Source organism: Lemur catta, chromosome 1, assembly GCF_020740605.2.
Source record: "Lemur catta isolate mLemCat1 chromosome 1, mLemCat1.pri, whole genome shotgun sequence".
Taxonomy (NCBI): Eukaryota; Metazoa; Chordata; class Mammalia; order Primates; family Lemuridae; genus Lemur; species Lemur catta.
Window position 1 is genome coordinate 2015796 of NC_059128.1, and position 20606 is coordinate 2036401.

Sequence of the window (20606 nt, forward strand, 5' to 3'; positions counted from 1 at the left end):
GAGGGTGAGGCGGGAGTATCACTTTAGGCCAGGAATTTGACACCAGCCTGAGCAACAGTGAGACCCTGTCTCTAGAAAAAATACAAAAATTAGCTGGGCATAGTGGTGCTCACCTGTATTCTTAGCTACTCGGGAGGCTGAGGCAGGAGGATCACATGAGCCCAGGCATTTGAGGTTGCTGTGAGCTGTGATGATACTACTGCACTCTAGCCCAGGCAACAGAGTGAGATCCTGTCTCAAAAAAAGGTAACTGTGAAACAGCCTCAGGCAGGTCCTTGGGGGGCATCCCTGTTACTGCCCTTGAAGACCTCCCAGCAGGACAAGACATGGAGGCAGAAGACAGTGATTTTGACGACCTTGACCCTGTGTAGGCCTAGGCTAGTATATGTGTTTGTGTCTCAGTTTTTTAACAAAAAAGTTTAAAAAGTAAAAAATAAATTTAAAAACTTTTAAATAGAGAAAAACTTACAGAATAAGGATATAAAGAAAGAATATTTTTATATGGCTATACAATGGGTTTTGTTTTAAGCTAAGTATTATTACACAAGAGTCAACAAGTTAAAAACAATTTAAAGGTTTGGAACATAAAAAAGTTACAGTAAGCTAAGGTTAATTTGTTACTGAAGCAATAAAAACGTTTTATCTGGCTAGTGCAGGCTAAGTGCACAGTGTTACAAGGCCTGTGGGGGGGCACAGTAACGCCCCAGGCCTTCACGCTCACTCACCACCACTCACTGACACCCAGAGCCACTTGCAGTCCTGCCCGCTCCACTCATCCTAAGGGCCCTACACGGGTGTACCATTTTTTAAATATCCTATTTCTACTGCACCTTTTCCAAGCTTAGATACACAAACACTCACCCAGGAGTCCCCGCTGCCTGCAGGAGTCCGTGCAGCGACCCGCCTGCCGCACAGGCGCACAGCCAGCAGCCGGGGCACAGCACAATCTGGGTTTGTATCAGGGACACTCTATGGTGTTTGCACAACAACATCACCTAATGACTCACTTCTCAGAATGTATTCTCATCGTTAAGTGATGAATGACTATATTAATAGGTTAAAAATAAAAAGACCCTATGTTTATCTCGATACATACTTAAGACATCTAACAAGATTACACATCCATTCCTCATTAAACTATATATGGGGGGAAAAAATTCCTTAACTTGAAAAAGAATATTTATTAGAAACTCAAGTAGTTATCATATTTAAAGATGAAAACACCACAGGCACTCCTACTAAAACTGGAAGCAGGCAAGAAATGTACTTCTTGGAATATTCATTACTGCCCAGTATTGTTGGCACTTAATAAACATTTGATAATTCAACTTTATTTGCATTCATTTAGTCAAAAAATTTAACTTACCTCTCTAATTCTCTTGATTTGAATGTAATTTATCCGTCCCCAGTCAAGTTCATCCTTTAAATACATAAAAGCATAATATTGACTATTAAGGTAATAAATTGAAGTTTAATTTGGCTACTGTAATACATGTTTCATCTAAAAATTTAATGACGAATTTAAAATACTGAGCTATTACACAGTGTATTCAAGTTGACCACGATAGTCCGTGTCCAGGTGCATCCAATTTTGCACCAACGGCATAAACAGAAAACCTCAACCATAAACGTTACACAGGAACTCTGCTTATGAGTTCATCTATCTCAAAAATCACACATACCTTCATTATCTTGGGAACAGACTGTATACCAACAAGAAAAATAACGCAGCTGAGTCTAAAAGACAGCTTTAAAGGGTAACTCGTGGACTTACTGGTAGAGACATATCTAGGCACGGCACATCTGAGCACAGAGACCTACAGTCATTTGAATCTAGCTGTTCAGGGGAACAAAAGCTGACCAAAAGAAGAATAAAATGGAGGCTAACAGGTCAAGTTCCTTTGAAGCCCATTATGTAAAACTTAGCTGAAAACAATAAACGCAAAGTTTACTGGGTTCTTAATTTTGAACCAACATACCCCACCCAATACCCACAGGCAACCATCTCCAAACTTTTTGGCACCACGGACCGGTTTCATGGAAGACAATTTTTCCACAGACCTTGGGAGGGTGGGGATGGGATGGCACGGCAGAGCTTTGTGGCCAGGGGGTGGGGACCGCAGCCCCCAGGTATGGAACACACACAGCCAGAGAGGCTACCAACACTACAGAAAGGTCAACACAACAGGAAGATGTGAAGCAAGCAGCACTGCCCGCACCCCAAGCCTGGAGCTGCCCCGTCCCTGCCCAGGGGTAACAGACACCAAAGGACCAGGCCACTGAGATCACGGGCTGCCACCCTATGGACAGCCTCTGACGCTGGGCCTGCCATGTTCACAGGCAGAAATCAAGCCGAGATAGTCCTCCATCACTCACAGTCACCTCAAAGAAACCAGGAATCGGCGACCAACCTTTGGATGCCGCAGCTCTCCTCTCTGTCTGCAAGCCTGCCATGTCTGGAACAGAGGATCCAGAGTTTCAAAATAATGTATTAGCTACGTCCACTTCCAACATATTGTGACCATAGAAAATTTACAAATTTAATTTTTTCCATTAACTTCTTAAAACTGGACTCCTGGCCAGGCGCGGTGGCTCACGCCTGTAATCCTAGCACTCTGGGAGGCCGAGGTGGGTGGATCGCTCGAGGTCAAGAGTTCGAGACCAGCCTCAGCAAGAGCAAGACCCTGTCTCTACTAAAAGTAGAAAGAAATTATCTGGCCAACTAAAATATAGAAAAAAAAGTTAGCCGGGCATGGTGGCGCATGCCTGTAGTCCCAGCTACTCGGGAGGCTGAGGCAGTAGGATCGCTTAAGCCCAGGAGTTTGAGGTTGCTGTGAGCTAGGCTGACGCCATGGCACTCACTCTAGCCCGGGCAACAGAGCGAGACTCTGTCTCAAAAAAAAAAAAAAAAAAAAAAACTGGACTCCCACCACAACCCACTTCCTCCAGCAGTTTGTTTATTTAATGTTGGACACCAACAACCCTAACAACACTTTCACAAGAGAAAGCACATTCTCTTTCTACCTCACAGTTTATGGTATGAAAATGTGTTACACTAACAACCTGTGGTAGCTGTTTTCATAGGTGACACAACAGAAAACTTACTTTAAATGCCTCAACCAGTGCGATACAGTCACTCTTACTATTGCCAGAAAAATTCACTTTGTTCCTAAAACAGATAACAAAGTGTCATCCAATGCCATTGAAACAAAGTGATACTTCAAATATGAATGTTAAATACCTATATCCATCAAGATGCTGCCGAAATGGCATTGCAAAAAAATTCTTCAAAGAAAGAGCTGCCGCTAATAACAGAAAAAACAGAGAGAATTTAAGATTGTTAGAGTAACATTATAAACCTTCATTAGCATTTATTCGTTCTCACACTTACCTATAATAAGACATTCATCTAGACATCCAAATACATGTCCAAGGACTATGAGTTTACCAAGGTGCTGGTTAACAGGAAGCTGGGCCAAAACTCTTCCTAAGAAGGTCAGCTCACCGTCGTGGGGGTTCTCCTCTTCTCTCTGCCCGCTGACCGCAAGTGCGCCCACCTTTGTAAAATACATGAGTGCCATTAGCAAGCAGTGAGTCATTCATTCTTTTTCCTTAAGGCAGAGAGTCCAAAACAATAAATAAAGACCAAACTTTGGTGAATTAAGTTCTAAAAGACATCTAAAGTCAACTTATGAAAGGGTGATGCTACCAAAAAAAATTGTTTTTAATTTGCTCTTGAAACTTAAAATACATTTCACTATTTTTTAAAAAGGATACTTCCACAAAAGTCTACTTAACTCACAATGTAACAAATATGGCATGAACAGTATTAAATGAAGGATCCCAACAACCAAATCATGGTGGCCACTCACAATAAAAACTTGCTAAACTATGTATGGGGAAAAAATTCCTTAACTTGACACAGTGTATTTCATAGAAACCCAAGCAGGTACCATATATTCCCAGGTAAAACACCAGAGGCATCCTTAACTTCAAGGTCAGAAGCGGAATGTTCATAGCTTATTTGTATTAGACCAAGATGCATCTAGTGCCACGGCCATGGCTGCAGTCTCAAGAGCAGAGTGAGAGTCAGGTGTGGCAAGAAGAGCAGGGTCTCCCAGCCCCAGAGGCGGGTGGGGGGAGAGGAAAGAGCAGAGGTGGTGAGTTCCACCAAGACGACTGACAAACCTACTCTAACAGCACGCACAGATCCTGGAATCAATCACCACTCAGTACACAGGCTTTTCCAAGCTCACGCTGATCATTTACAACAGTGGAAATACTTTACAGACAGCCACAGTATGAAACAGGTTTTTCCAGCACTAACACACTGTCCTACCTCCTTCAGCAGAAGGATTGTGCGCTCAATGTCACTCAGACGAGGAGGGGAAAGGGCAGTTGCCAGCAAAGCTCTTGGTTCACCCATGTCTAGTAATTTCACTTTCAAGATTGTGCTTCCCAATGGACAACGCTGGAAAGAACAAAATTAACTTAGAAATAATAAAATAACTAAATCAATTAGCCTATTCACATGACTAGTGCTTGAGAGAGAGAAAGGAGGAGAGAAAAAGAGAAGAAAAATAGGATCAAGAAAGAGAGAAGAGAGAGGAGACAGGAAAGAGAAGAAAAGAGGAGGAGAAGGAGAAAGAGACAATGATGGGGAGAGAAAGAGAAGGAAGAAAAAAAAGGAAAGGAAGGAAAAGAGGGCAAGAAAGTGGGAGAAAGAAGAGGAGAGAGGAGAGACAGAAAGAAGAAAAAAGTAGATCGCAGAATTATTAATTATAAAAGGAAACAGAAAAGAGCAGCATTTAAGGACAATCCTGTTACAGCCTGGACAGCAGGAAGCATTCCTGTGTGTGAAGTCCCCAGTCAGCAGCTGAGCTTGCTCACTGGTAAGCTGGTGCTGTGACTGAAGAGTACGGTCAGACAATGACTTTCTGGAATCAAAATTGTACAACACTCAGGATTATGTTACTTACACTGTTCAGTAAAACTTTATATAAAAAATTAACTTCGACAATGACCAAAGCAAATTACCAGCATCTCTGGAACAACATGATCAGGGATGGAGTTGTCCCAGAAATTCTTGTGGATCAGTCTGTAACAGTATCCTCTAGACACTCGTCCAGCACGGCCTTCAGGGAGAGATGCACAAACACCACTGGGCATTAATTACCTTAACATCAGCATGAAGGTATGTTTAAGAACAGTCATTAAATATTAATTAAGAAAAACACCTTAATCATCTTCTACCAGACCAGGTCAGGTCTTTAGAGTAAGCTGGTGAATTCTTAAGTTATTCTTATTCTACATAAGAATAGCTATGGTAAAAAGTTAGAATAAGCTGGAGCAAGATCAAGCACAGGCTTCTCAGGGACCCCTATTACCGAATCCAACCCGAGTACTTGTAAAGAAAACCACCTGGCCCACATGTTGCAGAAAGCAAACATTTCAAATAACACGCATTTCCTGCAAATGCACAGTCCACACTAGAAGGGTGGCGACAGGCCCCGCCAGGAGATCCAGGAGGCCAGCAGGCAGCTGGGGCTTCCCCACTCCCACACCTGCTGTCCTAGCACTGCTGCAAAGCTCCCTCCAGCCCCAGGTGCTGAGTGAGGAGGATGCAAAGGCTGGCCCTGTTGAGCCCCTGACCTACACTGTCTACTCTTGTGAGTCTATCACATGTGGAGTAGCAACTCTTCTATCCTAATACTAATGAAGTCAACTAAGGACAGAGAGTGGAGGGAGGGCAGGAGGTATCCTTAATATTAATAAATACCCAGATTTAAAAGAAAAGGAGCCACCCAGGGAGCTTTCCTTCCCTGCCTCCAGTGTCAGGAAAGACTGAGGGGAAGTCTGGACTGCCCCTGCACCCCACCTGCCTTCTCCTGGTAGCCCCCTCACTGCCAGGGGACTGCGGGGGGGCCTGGATTTCCTCCTCCTCCACCACCACCTCCACACACCTTATTTGCAAATGACAGGATGGTCTAAGAAAATCCCAAAGAAATCACAAAAACAAATCAAAGAAACCCTCCTACAACTAATTGGTGAATTCAGCAACCATGCAGGATACAAAATCAACATACAAAAAACAATCACATTTCTAATCACAATACTGTCAGGTTGTTAAGTATGGAATGTCTGATTTCCTTAAGTACTAAGTTTGACAGTTATATCTCCAACATTTCACTTTGACACTTGTTTTTTGTTTTTTAATTGTGAAGGTATATCCTCATTCTTTCAAATGTATGTTTTGGCTTGTGATTACCTTTCAAAATTTTTTTAGTGTAATTTTTGTGAAACCATGGATAAGTGAAAAATTAGTGTTATTTTCTAATATGAGTTCCATCATGGAACTAATGCAGCACACACAGCTCAAAATGGCAATGAAATGGTTGGGAAAGATGCGGCTAATGAACACACAGTATGTCGATGGTTTGAGAAGTTCCTTTCTGGTGCTTTTAATCTTGAAACTGAGTCATGGGGGTGACCTGAGACCAAAGTGGATACTAATGAGTTGAAAGCTGTAGTGGAAGTGAATCCATCTCAATCTATGTGTGAATTAGCAGCAAGGTTTGACATTACTACTTCAATAATACTAGACTATTTGACACAAATTGGCAAGGTAAAGAAACCGGATAGATGGATTCCACATGAATTAAACCAGCATCAGAAGAGAAATCTTCTCAAAGCTTGCCTTTCTTTGTTGTCACAACATAAAGGCAAACCATTTCTACACTGTATTGTTACATGTGCTGAAAAATGGATTCTTTTTCACAATTGCAAGCATTTGGCACAATGGTTGGATAAACGAAGTGCCAACACACAGTCCAAAACTGAATATTCATCAAAAAAAAGCTACTGGTGTCTGTTTGGTGGTCCAGCGCTGGTATTATCCACTACAGTTTCATGAAACCTGGCCATCTGATTACAGCTGATGTCTACTGCAACCAACTGGACAAAGTAATGAGGATGCTTGCAATTAAGCAGCCATGACTGGACGAGATAGGACAATCCTCTTGCAAGACCACATGTCATACAAACAACACTGCTTGAACTACAGAGGCTGGACTTGGAAACTCACTGTCATTCACCATATTCACTAGACCTTGCACCAACTGACTATCACTTCCTTCCAGGCTTTGGACCACTTCTGGCAAGGAAAAATACTCAATTCTCAACAAGCTACGGAAAACAACTTTCATGATTTCATCGCCACTCGTTCTCCAGGCTTCTCTGCTGCTGGCACAAGCAAGCTACCATTAAGATAGCAAAACTGTGTCGACAGTTTAGGCGCATACTTTAACTGTACTGCTTCTTGTTTGGGATATAATAAACTACACGTTAGATTCAAATCAGACATTTCATATTTAATGACCTAATAGTAATGAATGCGTGGAAACTAAAACTTAAAACACAATGCCATTTACAATCACTCCAAATCAAATGAAATACTTGGGTATAAATCTACAATAACACAGTATGTACAGGATCTGAACACTGAAAATTACACAATGCTGATGAAAGAAACTAAAGATGGAGTAAAGAAACAAACACACGCCAGGTCCAGGGACTGGAAGACTCAGGAAATATGTCAATTTTCCACAAATGGATCTATAAGTCCTATCAAAATTATAAGAAATTGTGAGACACAGACAAGCTTATTCTAGGCTCTATATGGAAAAGCAAAGGACTTAGAATGGTTAAAATATTTTCTTTGAAAATGAAGAATAACGTAGGAGGAATCACTCTATGTGATGCTAAGCCTATTTCGCACAGTAGTCAGCAGAGTGTGGTGCTGGTGGAGGGAAGATACACACCAACAGAACAAAATGAGGACTCCGGAAGGAGACCCACACAAGTATCCTCAACTCATGTCTCACAAAAGTGCAAATGCAATTTATATTGTCAATATTTTTTAATTTTCAGTATAGTATGATGCTTTGTTATCTTTAAAAACCTTTCTGGCTGGGGTGAGACTGCCCCTCCCAGGGCTAGCCACTTCTTAAAGGGCCCAGCCAGGAGCATGTCTATGAGACGAAACTATTAATACCTGATGCAGAGCCCCAGCGCCTCCATCTGGTCTGTGCACCGGGGGGCAGCCTTCCTCTGCCTGGATCATCCCAGGGCCAGGGGCCAGGCAACTAGGGATCATCCCAATGGTCCACAGTCCACCAAAGTTATTCAAACTAGACAATCCTGAACTATTCACCTTGCCCTGCCTTGCCTCACCCTTGGAAACCCAATAGAGGCTGTGGCCTAAACCCTCCCTTGCCTTCTGCCTCCTGCCCACAGTGGCACCTTCCCCATGTGGCCCTGCATGGTGGTCTGTGCCTCCTGTCTCTACCTGTAGGACAAACTTTGTTTTCCTGAGCCTCTCCTGTGTCTTCTCTTACAGACGCACATGACTGACCATCTCCTAAGAGAACACAAAGCACAATGCAACAGAAGGAGGATTCAGTGGTACCGGAGCCATAAGATATCCATAGGCAAAGAAACAAGCCTCAACCTAAACCTCACACCTTATACAAAAACTGACTCAAAATAGAAACTAATTTAAAATGGATCACGCATATAAATGTAAAACCATGAAACTTTCAGAAGAAAACACAAGAGCAAGGCCAAGTACAGTGGCTCGAGCCTATAATCTCAGCACTTTGGGAGGCTGAGGCAAGAGGATCACTTGAGCCCAGGAGTTCGAGGCTGCAGTGAGCTATGATGCCACCACTGCACTGAGCCTGGGTAGCAGAGCAAGACCCTGTCGGAGAGGAGGAGAGGGGAGGAGCAGGGAGAAGGGCAGGGAGAGGGGAGGAGATGGGGAGGGGAAAGGGAGAAAGGAAAGGGAAAAAGAAAAGAAAACACAACAGTAAAATCTTCGGACCTAGGGCTACATACAGAGTTCTTATACATGACACCAAAAGCATGAACCACAAAAGAAAAAAACAATAAAATTAGATCCCATCAAAATGTAAAGCTCTTTCTCTACAAAAGTCCCTGATAGGAGGATGAAAAAACAAACTATGGACTTGGAGAAAATATTTGCAACCACAAGCCTAACAAAGGACTGGTATCAGTTATGTCAGGAGCTCCCAAAACTCAACAGTAGGCCAGGCGCGGTGGCTCACGCCTGTAATCCTAGCGCTCTGGGAGGCCGAAGCAGGTGGATCGCTCGAGGTCAGGAGTTCGAGACCAGCCTGAACAAGAGCGAGACCCCGTCTCTACTAAAAACAGAAAGAAATTATCTGGCCAACTAAAAATCTATATAGAAAAAATTAGCTGGGCATGGTGGCGCATGCCTGTAGTCCCAGCTACTCGGAAGGCTGAGGCAGGAGGATCGCTTAAGCCCAGGAGTTTGAGGTTGCTGTGAGCTAGCCTGACGCCACGGCACTCACTCTAGCCCGGGCAACAAAGCGAGACTCTGTCTCAAAAAAAAAAAAAAAAAGATACAGATGGCAAATAAACACAGAAAAAGATATTTAACCTCATTAGCCATTAACGAAATGCAAACTAAAAGCACATCTGTTAGAATGGCTAAAATAAAAACACAGTGGTCATACTAAATGCTGGCAAGGATGTGGGGAAAATGGCTCTCATACACCACTGGTGGGAACGTAAAATGGTGCAGCCACCACGCAAACAGTTTGGGACAGTTCCTTATAAAACTAAACATATTTACCGTCTGACACAGCAATTGCAATCCTGGGCATTTATCCCAGAGAAATGAAAACTTATGGCCACACAAAAACCTGTACATGAATATTCATAACTGCTTTGTTCTTAATAACCAAGAATTGGAAAAACATCAGATGTCCTTCAACAGGTGAATGTACAATGGAATGTTACTCGGTTAAAAACAAAACAAAACAAAGGAATGAACTACTGATACAAGAGCAACTTGGATGACTCCTAAAGACATTACAATGAGCAAACAAAAGCCAATCTCAAAAGGCTACACACTGCATGACTCCATTTAAGCAACACCCGGAAATGATGCTACAGGGACAGGAGCAGGGTCGGCGGTGGCAGGGAGAGTGGCAGGGCAGGCACCACTGAGAAAGCAGCCCCTGCACAGCGGTGGGACACCTCTGTGTTCCAGTCACAGCGGTGGTTACACAAACCTACACACGGGATCAAACTGCAGAGAGCCCCCCCCCACACACACACACACTCACACACAGAGTACGTGTAAAACTGTGAAACTAAACCAGGCATGTAATTTAACAGTATTATACAATGTCAATTTCCTAGTGCTGACACTGTACTACACTTAGAAGATGTCCCACCAGGGGAAGCTGTGAGAAGGATTCACAGGATTCAATGTACTATATTTTTGCAACTTCCTGTAGGGGAAAAATTTTATAATAAACTTCTAAGTACAGAAGTTTTGAACATACAAAAAGGTGGACAAAGGATAAAACACCTATAATCCCAAAGTGCAGAGATTAAAGGCATGAGTTACCATGCCCAGTCTATGACCGTATTTCAACGGGTACCTAGTCATGCTCTCATAACCCCTCTCCAGGAAGTCATTTCAGGAGAGGGACTACAGCAAAGTGGTTAGGAATGTAGACTGAAGCCACATTTCTGGGTTCAATTCTCAGTACCACCACTTCACAGTATGACCTTGAGCAAACTGCTATCTCTCTGCATCTTAATTGCTTCGTTAAGAGATGGGAATAATTGGCACACGCCTGCAGTCCCAGCACTTTGGGAGGCTGAGGCAGGAGGATCCCTTGAGGCCAGGAGTTCGAGACTGCAGTGAGCTATGATGATGTCACTGCATTCCAGCCTGGGGAACAGAGCAAGAGCCTGTCTCAAAAAAAAAAAAGAAAGAAAGAAAGAAAGAGAGACAGAGAGAAAAAGAGATGTGAATATGAATAAATACACTATGTGCTTACCTCACAGGGTTGTTTTGAGGGTTAAATGAGCAAATAAAATTCTTAGAATAGTGTCTAGCGTGTGGTAAGCATTCAATACGTGTTGCCTTTATTACCTTTTTGATACAGTAGTTTTATTACCCAATGGGTATTCTTGGAAGGGCTTTCCACCCCTCCGAAGAAGGGTCTCTAATAAAAAAACAAGCCACTTCTCAGTCCACACCAAGTACGCTATCCCCTGAAGCTAGTTCCCACCACAGGTGATCTTAACTTGTCCCAGGTGTGCCATGAATACACCTCCACTGTGGCCAAAGCAGCCCAACCCCCCAAAACTGACTGCACACCTTCGTCTCTGCCCAGTGATACGTGTGGAAGACGCAGCAGACTAAACCCTCTGCAGAAGCAATTTCAGAAAAATAACTCTGGGAAGATCAAAAATCGGAGAGGAATCAAAGAAAGTTTATCAAAAACTAACAAGTGATGCACTCGGCTTCCATGACTACTCACCAAAAATTTTTAAATTTCACTGTGAAAAAATGATAATGTTGACATAATGGGGGTTTACCCACCATGTACAAAGACCTAAGGCACCGGAAGAGAGGACAAGTGTGGTTACGTGGAGACTCTGACAGCAGGAGATGCTATTGCTTAAAACAACAGAGGAAGTGTCTGAGTAAAGGGAAAAAGCACAACAGTCTGCACAGACGCCCGACTGTGCCGCCGCACTCCCGACGCACTCCCGCCGCACTGCTGTGCTTGCACACAGTCGTCTTACCTTTTCTCTGGTTACAACTGGTTTTAGAGGCCCAACTCAATCGCAGACTCTGGTAATTTGTGTCTTCATCACATACCAGAATTCTAGTCAAACAAAAATCTATAACTGCCATTTGAAAAAAAGGAATGTAAACACCAGGCTAACAAGACATCAGTGTATAACAACTCACAATGCATAGTCATAAAACAGTATGAAGCAGTCTTAAGCATCAGGGGACACGCAGCAACACTAGCACTGTGCTGGCCACTCCCCACTGCTCAGGACGGGAAGATCACCGTCACACGCTTTCTCGCTAAGGACTGGGAGTCTCCGGGCGTTGAGAATGAGTAACCTGTGAGACCTAATGTGTCATAAGAAGGGCCTAAAGAGTGACATTACAGCAGCACTTCAGAAGAACGGCTAATGCACTGGACTGCCAGGATTCAAATCCTGTGTCTGTGTCCTTGTGTATCTGTGCAACTGCGTGTCTGTGTGTGCCTGTGCCCATGTGGGTGGGAAGTGGGCAGCTGGACACGCTGTTGAATTTCCCTGCACATCAGTGTCCTCAGCTGTAAACCACAGGGCCTGCAGCTCGTCCGGTGCGTCCACAGGAAGGAGCTGCCCTCTCTCCCCCACCCTCCCATGCTGAGTCTGAAGGGGCAGCAGGTGTCCTGTGTCCTCACTGTGACTTCCCTCCTCAGGCTGTACCTCTTGATTCCCCCCGCCCCAGTCCCTGGCCCCCAGTCCTCTCACACTCTCCAATACCACCCTCGCCATGATTGGGTGACTTCAATACCCACTAAACAATGCTGGCCACATCCAGCCTCTAGCCCTTGAACCCTCCCCTCCAACAATGTCTCCACCCTAATTTAGCAATTGCTTCCTATCGTGTACCCTCGGCTCTGTCACTCTGCAATGTAACCCCTCCCAGATTACAGTCTAAAACATCTGTCCCTGGAACCAGAACTCTTGCCTCTCCTCCCCCTGCTCTCGGAAGCCTGCCCAGCAACGCTCAGCCCACAGGGGATCTGCACCCGTCCACCTCGTACCTGCGGCCCCACGGCCTCACTGCCCTCCTGACACCTGCCCTCAAGTCCATGAGCCACCAGCACAGTCACCCTTGCATGCCCCTGGGATCTCTGACGCCTCCTCACTCTGTTCTACTGTCTAATTCAATCACAGCCCTGGCTAAGGACAACTCTGCACCCACACTGTGCAGCTAAGGCACTGGGGAGGGAAGAGCAAAAGCAGGCCAGCACTCAGGTGGCCCCTTAATTCCTGGTCACCGCACACTTCTCATGCTTCCCCCGGGTGGCCGAAGAGGCAGCAGCAAAGAGCAGGACCTCCCTGAGCCCCCGGCCCACACTGCTTACGCGCCTGCCTCGGCCTTCTCTGCGGTGGCAGGGCTGTGCCCATCACCCTCCCCTGCACCCTCCCCTCACCCAGCGAGACCGCGGGCAGGGCTCCCACCACCCCGCCCTCCCCACTGCCCTTTGCCTCCTGCTTTGCCTCTGCTCCCCCAAAGGAGGAGCCCCCGGAGCATCATCTGACCCCTCTGGTGCTTGGCTCACCTCCTGTGCTTCTTTCTTAGCCCACCCCAAGCAGATTTTCGCCTCCACAAAAACTGCTCTTATAAGGCCACTGATGGTGGCCACGTTGCTAATCCCCATGGCCAGTCTTCAGTCTGGCTCTTCACTTGACCCGTCGTCAGCATTTGACGTGATTGTCCTCTCCCTCCACCTCAAACCTGTCCCTGCTTGGTTTCTGGCTTCCACACCCACTGATTTTCTTCCTGCTGCCCTGGCTGCCCCTCTCCTGCAGCACCTCTCCTGTTCCCACCTCTGAACCTGGGGCCGCCTTCCCTCTGTGCACCTCCTGGAGGGCTCGGCCAGGCTCCTGGCCTCAAGTGCCGCCAGCACGGCTCCTGTCTGCCCTCTGCCCTGTCTCCAGGCTCACACTGCTGACTGCTTCTGTGACATCCACCTGAGCACCTAGCAGGTATCCCAGACCAAATCCGAGCTCTTCACCTACCCGCCCCACCCCTTCTAGCCTTTGCCCTCTCAGGGCAGACTCCATTCTCTCAGCTCCTCAGGCCACACGTCTTGAGAGTCACCCTTGATGTGTCCTTCACAATCCTTACGTGAAATCCACCAGCAAAGCCCCACCAGCTCTGCTTTCAGAATCCACCCAGAGTCTGCCCACTGCTGCTGTCCTAGTCTAAACACCATCGATTCTCACCCAGATTATCATGACAGCCTCCTAATTCACCTCCCTTTTCTCACCTTTGCCTCCCTTTAGTCTATGCCCAGAGTGATCTGCAAAATGAACTTTAGGTATGTCACTCCTAGTCCCAAAGCTCACCAACAGTTCTCCACTTCACTCAGGAAAGCCAAGACCTTGCTCTGCCCTGTCAGGCCACACACAACGCGGGACCCCAACCGTCCCAAGGCCTCTCCTCCAACTCCTCTCTCCTTTACTCTCACTGGTCCAGCCCTCCAGACCTCCTTGCTGTTTCGTGACTGCGCCAGGCATGCTCTTGCCTCCTCTTCCTCCCCCCAGAACACTCTCCTGGATGCCCACGTGGCTCACCCTAACCTCCTCCAGGACAGGACTTCAAGGCCACCCTCTGGGAGCGGCTTCCCTGCCACTCCACCCTCCCCAATACTCCCTACCCCGCACTCCCCTACTTTTCCTTCTTATACTCACCATCATTTAACTTACCACATATTTTTATTCACCTTGTTTATTGTTTACCTTCCCAATACCCAGCCCTGAATGTGTCATGGAAACAATGACTTTTGTCTTTTTTGCTTACTGTTATTTCCCTGGCACAGACACAAAACACCTGCCAACAATCTTCTGCCCTGGTTTATCCGTTCCAGCCACACTGGCCTTCTTGTGGCTCTTCAATCCTGTTCCCTGCGCCCGAGCCACATTTTTGCATGGCTTGATCCTCATTCACCTGAGGTCTTTTTCAAATGTCACTTCCTCAAGGAGGTATCCCCACATCATTCTATCGAAAAGTTCACTTTCCAATAACCGTAAATCCTTTCCCTGATTTGTTCTCCTATGTAATATTTCTCTCCACCTGAAATTATAAATACGTTTTTATCTGCTAATCCCTGGTCTCTCCTACCAGAGCAGTCACACGAGGACTGGGCTGTGTCTTATCCACCACTGTACTGCTAGCACTGAGAACAGGGCCTGGCACATGTATTGGATTTTCAAATACGAATGGATGGATTCAGAACACTCGTTAGTGAAGCAATCTCTCAAAGTAATCGAGGACACACAGGTAGAAGACCGGATGCCCACGTGGCTTGCTCTGGAGTGGGCATGGTACCCTTCTGAGCTGCCTTCAGGGACAGAAACTGCCTGGGCTGCTCCCCCAGTCACAGAACTCCACCTGGACAGCCCAGAGCTCTGTTTCCCACAGGCCCCTTGAGAAGCCCCCAAACACTTCCTGAGAGCAGCCTTGTCCTGAAGCATGAAACGGCATGCTGAACTGAAAGGGTGGGAGAAACTGTGTGAAACTGCTTTTCTAAATTCTTTCTTCCAAATTGGGAAGAGATGGGAGGAAGAGGAGGAATAATTCCTGAGGGGGCAGAGAAGCCTATCCTACAGCACTACACCACGTCAGGAGGCAAAACAGAAGCACCTTACCATACTTGACATCTGGCACAGTGACGGAACTCTCCGCAATGTTGGTGGACAGAATGATCTGTCAAACGTCAAAGAAAAGAGGATGATATTCTTACTATATTCTGGACATCACTAAGCAAAGTTTAAAAAAAAAACAACTCTTTTTTATTTTTTTATTTTTTTGAGACAGAGTCTCACTCTGTTGCCCGGGCTAGAGTGAGTGCCGTGGCATCAGCCTAGCTCACAGCAACCTCAAACTGCTGGGCTTAAGCGATCCTCCTGCCTCAGCCTCCCGAGTAGCTGGGACTACAGGCATGCGCCACCATGCCCGGCTAATTTTTTCTATATATATATTTTAGTTGGCCAGATAATTTCTTTCTATTTTTAGTAGAGATGGGGTCTCGCTCTTGCTCAGGCTGGTCTCGAACTCCTGACCTCGAGTGATCCACCCGCCTCGGCCTCCCCGAGTGCTAGGATTACAGGCGTGAGCCACTGCACCCGGCCAAAAAAACAACTCTTAAGCTTGAAAATTATTTAAGAGCTTCTTAATGTAAATTCTGAACTGAAAGTTTGAAATTAGCCATTTTTCTATTTTATACAGGTCACAATTGATCAAGCCGCCCCTGATGTATGGAAAACCAGCCACGCACAACACAGTGGGTGCTTAAAAGTAAGCAGGCTGACGCCACGGCACTCACTCTAGCCTGGGCAACAAAGTGAGACTCTGTCTCAAAAAAAAAAAAAAAAAAAAGTAAGCAGGCCAGACACAGGGACCTCAACATGGGGGCTTTGGAGGCAGTCCCAGAATTGCCCGGGGGCAAAAAAACAGAACCAGGTTAAAATTCAGAAAAAGGGCTACTAATTGATGCCATCCAAGGTCTAGGCTGCCCTAGAGATCCAAACATTCCATGGAAATCAAGGGAGCTGTCAATTCAGGGTCCCCAGTCATTTCTAGAACTCTAGAGGGTCATGTGAGAACAATTCCATCATTTACACATAACCTGAAATTACAAACACCCTCCTAAAGCAAGACTCAGAATACAGCTCATTACAAAGTCACCAAAGTAGTAGCACAGACACCAGAACAGTTCCACAGTTTAAGAAATGGCAAAGAATAATTCAAAGGCATCAAAATCTCTGAACCAGGGGAAATAAGAAATATTAGCTTTTGAGCAAACTGATTTATAAAATAACACACAAAATTGAGTAACATTCCTGGCTCATCAGGCAAGTGTCTAAGTGACAACCCACCAGCTACAGAACACACCACAGAAACAAGCTGGTATGTTATCACTTTTCATTAGCAGAGTCTCTACGGAAAAGTTACCTACAGTGCTTACAGCTTGTCTTCCAAGCTCTCCTACCTTTCTGTACCCAGGGACTGGACTTAAAAATACATTATTCTGTTCTTCTAAAGTCACACTTGAATGGAGTGGATAGACCTGTAATCTAAGAAATTACTAAAATAAAATATCCATAAAGAATAGGTATACATGAGATACAAAAACAACTATGCGTTGAGATAATTAAAATTATTTAAGGCAGAAACAATGCAATGGTTTAAAAGTAAAAATATAGCTGTATCATTTTAAACATACCTTCTGTGAACCATGTTTGTGAGAAGTTCATGCATATAGTTTATTTCACCCAGACCTAGGGAGGAAAAAAAGCGGAGGGATAAACAAACAGATTTGTATTTACTGCTAAAAACCAACCATTAAATTAAAGTCACTACATCTTTTTCAAAGAAGGCCCTACCAGTTCATTTTATTTGACTCTTTTATCCTCTTCACTTAAGTGTATCAGAATCACAAGTAAAAATGCACAATGACATTAATTAGTAGTAACTCAGAGATACGAGAGAAAATATTCTTCCATTTTCCTTTCCACACCAGTGACTCATTATAGTTGCTGGCTGTATGAGTAATTTTAGATTCCCCACCCCCAGGTTTTTCAAAACTTCCTACAATGATCATGCAAAACCTTTACAATCAAAACATAGTATGTGTAAAGTTTTGGTCACAAAGATGCGCTAAGTTTTTAAATTAGGCTTAAATAATGTTTGCTAACATATAAGGCCTGCGTGGGCTTTTCCCTTGGCCTCAATTATCAGCATTTAAGTCTGCTGCAGGTTGAATCCTGTCCCCCCCTAACTAACCCCAGTAGCTAAGAATGGGACCTTATTTGGAAACAGAGTTATTACAGAAGTGCTAAGATGACGTCATACGACAGCAGGGTGGGCCCTTGATCCAAAATGACTGGTGTCCTTCCAGGAAGAAGGGGAGAGACAGGCGCAGACACAGAGAATGCCACATGACAAGAGAGAGACACAGAGAGCGGTGACACAGCCACAAGTCAAGGAATGCCAAGGACTGATGGTCACCACCAGACACTAGGAAGAGGCGAGGAGGGATTCTAACTAGAATCTCAAGAAGAGCATGGCCCTGGGGACACATTGACTCTGGAAAGTGAGAGAATGAACTACGGCTGTTTTAAGCCACCCAGTTTGTGGCACTTTGTTACAGCAGCCCCAGAAAACCAATACAGAACTATTCGCAAAACATCGATTAATAAAATACATAAATACATACCAAACTTGAATTCACATAAACACATTTTTTAAAAAGACAATAAGCCTAAGTGTAAAATACCCCTCATAAATATTTCCTTCAGGCAATGTTTTGCAGTTAAAAAGTATCTCATTTTGGTATTCTTTGTTTTTAATTTTATTTCAGAATATTACTGGGGTACAAACATTTTGGGTACATAAATTGCTTTTGTACCGTCTCAGTCCGTTATAACGTGCCCATCACCCAGACAGTGTGCACTGTACCCACTAGGTGTGAATTTACCCATTCCCTCTTCCCCCCGAAACCTGATTTCTGATGAGTGTTATTTCCATATGTGCACATAAGTGCTCATCGATTAGTTCCACTATTTTGGTATTCTTAAGCTAGTATCAACGAGACTCTACTTTGATGATTTTTGTCCTTAATATTATACACACAGTAGTCATTTGATAAATATTTATTAGGCAACTGTAACACCACCCAACTGTCACTGATTGGTTGTTTCCTGTATATAAAATGAATCCACACCAGTGTAAGCAAAAGTGACAGAAGTCTGAAACTTATATGTTGCATTCCAAAATTAAGTAAGCCCCTTTCATTGCATGCTTTTTGTTCACCACCACTATAAGCACAAATACTCTTATGCTCTATATATTACCTTCCAACAGAAAATATCTGAACTTTTGTTGTAATATTTCATCAAGCTATAGTACTTGTTAAAATAAATTAAATCATTTCAAAAAAGTACAATTTAACACAAATCCATCTTATCAGAAAGGTATTTTAAGATCCTATTTTCTCAACACTGAGAAAGGAACTGAAAGACTTTCCTGATGATTCTCATGGTATTTTAATATTAATAATAGTATGTTTTATTATTATCTTAAATAAGCTTTCAATGCAGATTGAGGACAATGACCTCACATTTATAACCATATACATGAAATGCAAATTTAACAAAGCCAAATATTTTATTGGAAATTTTGAAGGTGGCAAGACTGCCTTCAAAAAGTAGAACTCTTCATTATCAATAAGAAATCTTTTAGCAATACAAGGGTTATAAGAAGTCAAATCAAAAGCCACATTTGTTCACATTCTCAATGTTTAAAAAGAATAAGCACATGTGGCAAATACCATTTTTCATAATATGCGCTAGGCACAAACTTAGCCTCTATCCAGAGTATTATAATTCCAGGTCATAAAATGATGACATTCACACCTGGCAAAAACACCAACACACTGCTTCGCTCCGATACAAACTGGGCATCTGACCAAGTCTTGTTCCTGTTAAAAATATGATGTGCACAAATATTTAATTAAGGCAATGATAGCTATTGCTTTTCTAGAATCCTAATATTACAAGCTTTTGATTTTGGAAGACTCTTACAGATCATCGGTGTAATGTACTTTATTTTATATAAGAAAACACAGGCCTGGCTGGGCACAACGGTTAATACCTATAATCCGAGCACTTTGGGAGGCCACAGCAGGAAAACTGCTTCAGGCCAGGAGTTCAAGACCAGCCTGAACAATTACAGCAAGAGCTCATTTCTACAAAAAAATACAAAAATTAGCCAGGTGTGGTGGCACACACCTGCAGTCCCAGCTACTTGGGAGACTGAGGCAAGAGGATTGCCTGAGCCCAGGAGTTTAAGGCTGCAGTGAGCTATGAGCCATTGCACTCCAGCCTGGGTGACAGAGCCAGACCCTGTGAAAGAAAGAAAGGAAGGGAAGGAAGGAAGGGAGGGAAGGAAGGGAGGGAAGGGAGGGAGGGAGGGAAGGAAGGAAGGAAGGGAGGGAGGGAGGGAGGGAGGGAGGGAGGGAAGGAAGGGAGGGAGGGAGGGAAGGGAGGGAGGGAGGGAGGGAGGGAGGGAGGGAAGGGAGGGAGGGAGGGAGGGAGGGAGGGAAGGGAGGGAGGGAGGGAGGGAGGGAAGGAAGGAAGGGAGGGAGGGAGGGAGGGAAGGAAGGAAGGGAGGGAGGGAGGGAAGGAAGGAAGGAAGGAAGGAAGGAAGGAAGGAAGGAAGGGAGGAGGAAGGGGGAAGGGAAGGAGAGGGAAGGGACAGAGAGGGGGAGAAGGGGAGAAGGGGAGAGGAGGAGAGGGGGCGAGGGGAAGAGAGAAAAAACACAGAGGCCCCAAGATATGCAAAAATACCCAAGGCCCCATGATCATTAAGGGGACCCCAAGCCTCTTGATTGCCATTATTTTCTCCTTCAAAAACCTCACTAGCTGCAGAAGATTTCCTTGAAATGTAGTTATTGTGATCCAGAAATTCAAAGTACAAAACACTGAAAATAACTACAAGGAAAATTTAAATGTTAAGGAGTTCAATTTGAGAGGATTCTTACAGACCAAGACCTTAAATCCTCCACTCACCACCCCATGACTGTCAACACGTTTACTTTCGTGTGAAACAGAACATTCATTGCTCCACAAACCTAGGAGGCCTTCTGCGTGCCAGGCCCTCCTTTGTGCAGTCAGGGTATAAGACAGACAAGATCCCTGCCCTCTGGCGCTCACATTCTAGCTGGGGAGACAGACAAGAAACAAGACAAGCAAGGCACTTCGGTTCAGCAGCCAGACTGTGAAAGAAACAAACAGGGCAACAGGATGAAAAGATCTGGCGGGAGGGGCACCATACGGAGTGCTGTCGTTCAGAAAGGTTTGGGAAGGTCTCTCCCAGGAGATAATAGGGGCTAAAGACGCAGCCAACGGAAAAGCCCAGAAACCACCTGGGCACCCGACCAGGTTGTCCCCAGGATATG

General features: G+C 44.7%; 1 protein-coding gene across 1 annotated transcript in view; it reads right to left on the bottom strand.

Annotated features, from left to right (window-relative positions):
- Nucleotides 1–20606, bottom strand: part of TDRD9 (tudor domain containing 9) — a 119517-nt gene that overhangs the window by 49352 nt on the left and 49559 nt on the right. Inside the window, exons 9-20 of the mRNA XM_045559748.1 lie at nt 19063–19127; nt 16872–16926; nt 16638–16722; nt 15295–15352; nt 11653–11757; nt 5038–5135; nt 4340–4471; nt 3392–3557; nt 3242–3305; nt 3106–3169; nt 2412–2456; nt 1367–1420 (exon numbers count right to left, since the gene is read on the bottom strand). Coding sequence (XP_045415704.1) covers nt 1367–1420; nt 2412–2456; nt 3106–3169; nt 3242–3305; nt 3392–3557; nt 4340–4471; nt 5038–5135; nt 11653–11757; nt 15295–15352; nt 16638–16722; nt 16872–16926; nt 19063–19127 — 991 coding nt within the window. The remainder of the gene's footprint in view (nt 1–1366; nt 1421–2411; nt 2457–3105; nt 3170–3241; nt 3306–3391; nt 3558–4339; nt 4472–5037; nt 5136–11652; nt 11758–15294; nt 15353–16637; nt 16723–16871; nt 16927–19062; nt 19128–20606) is intronic.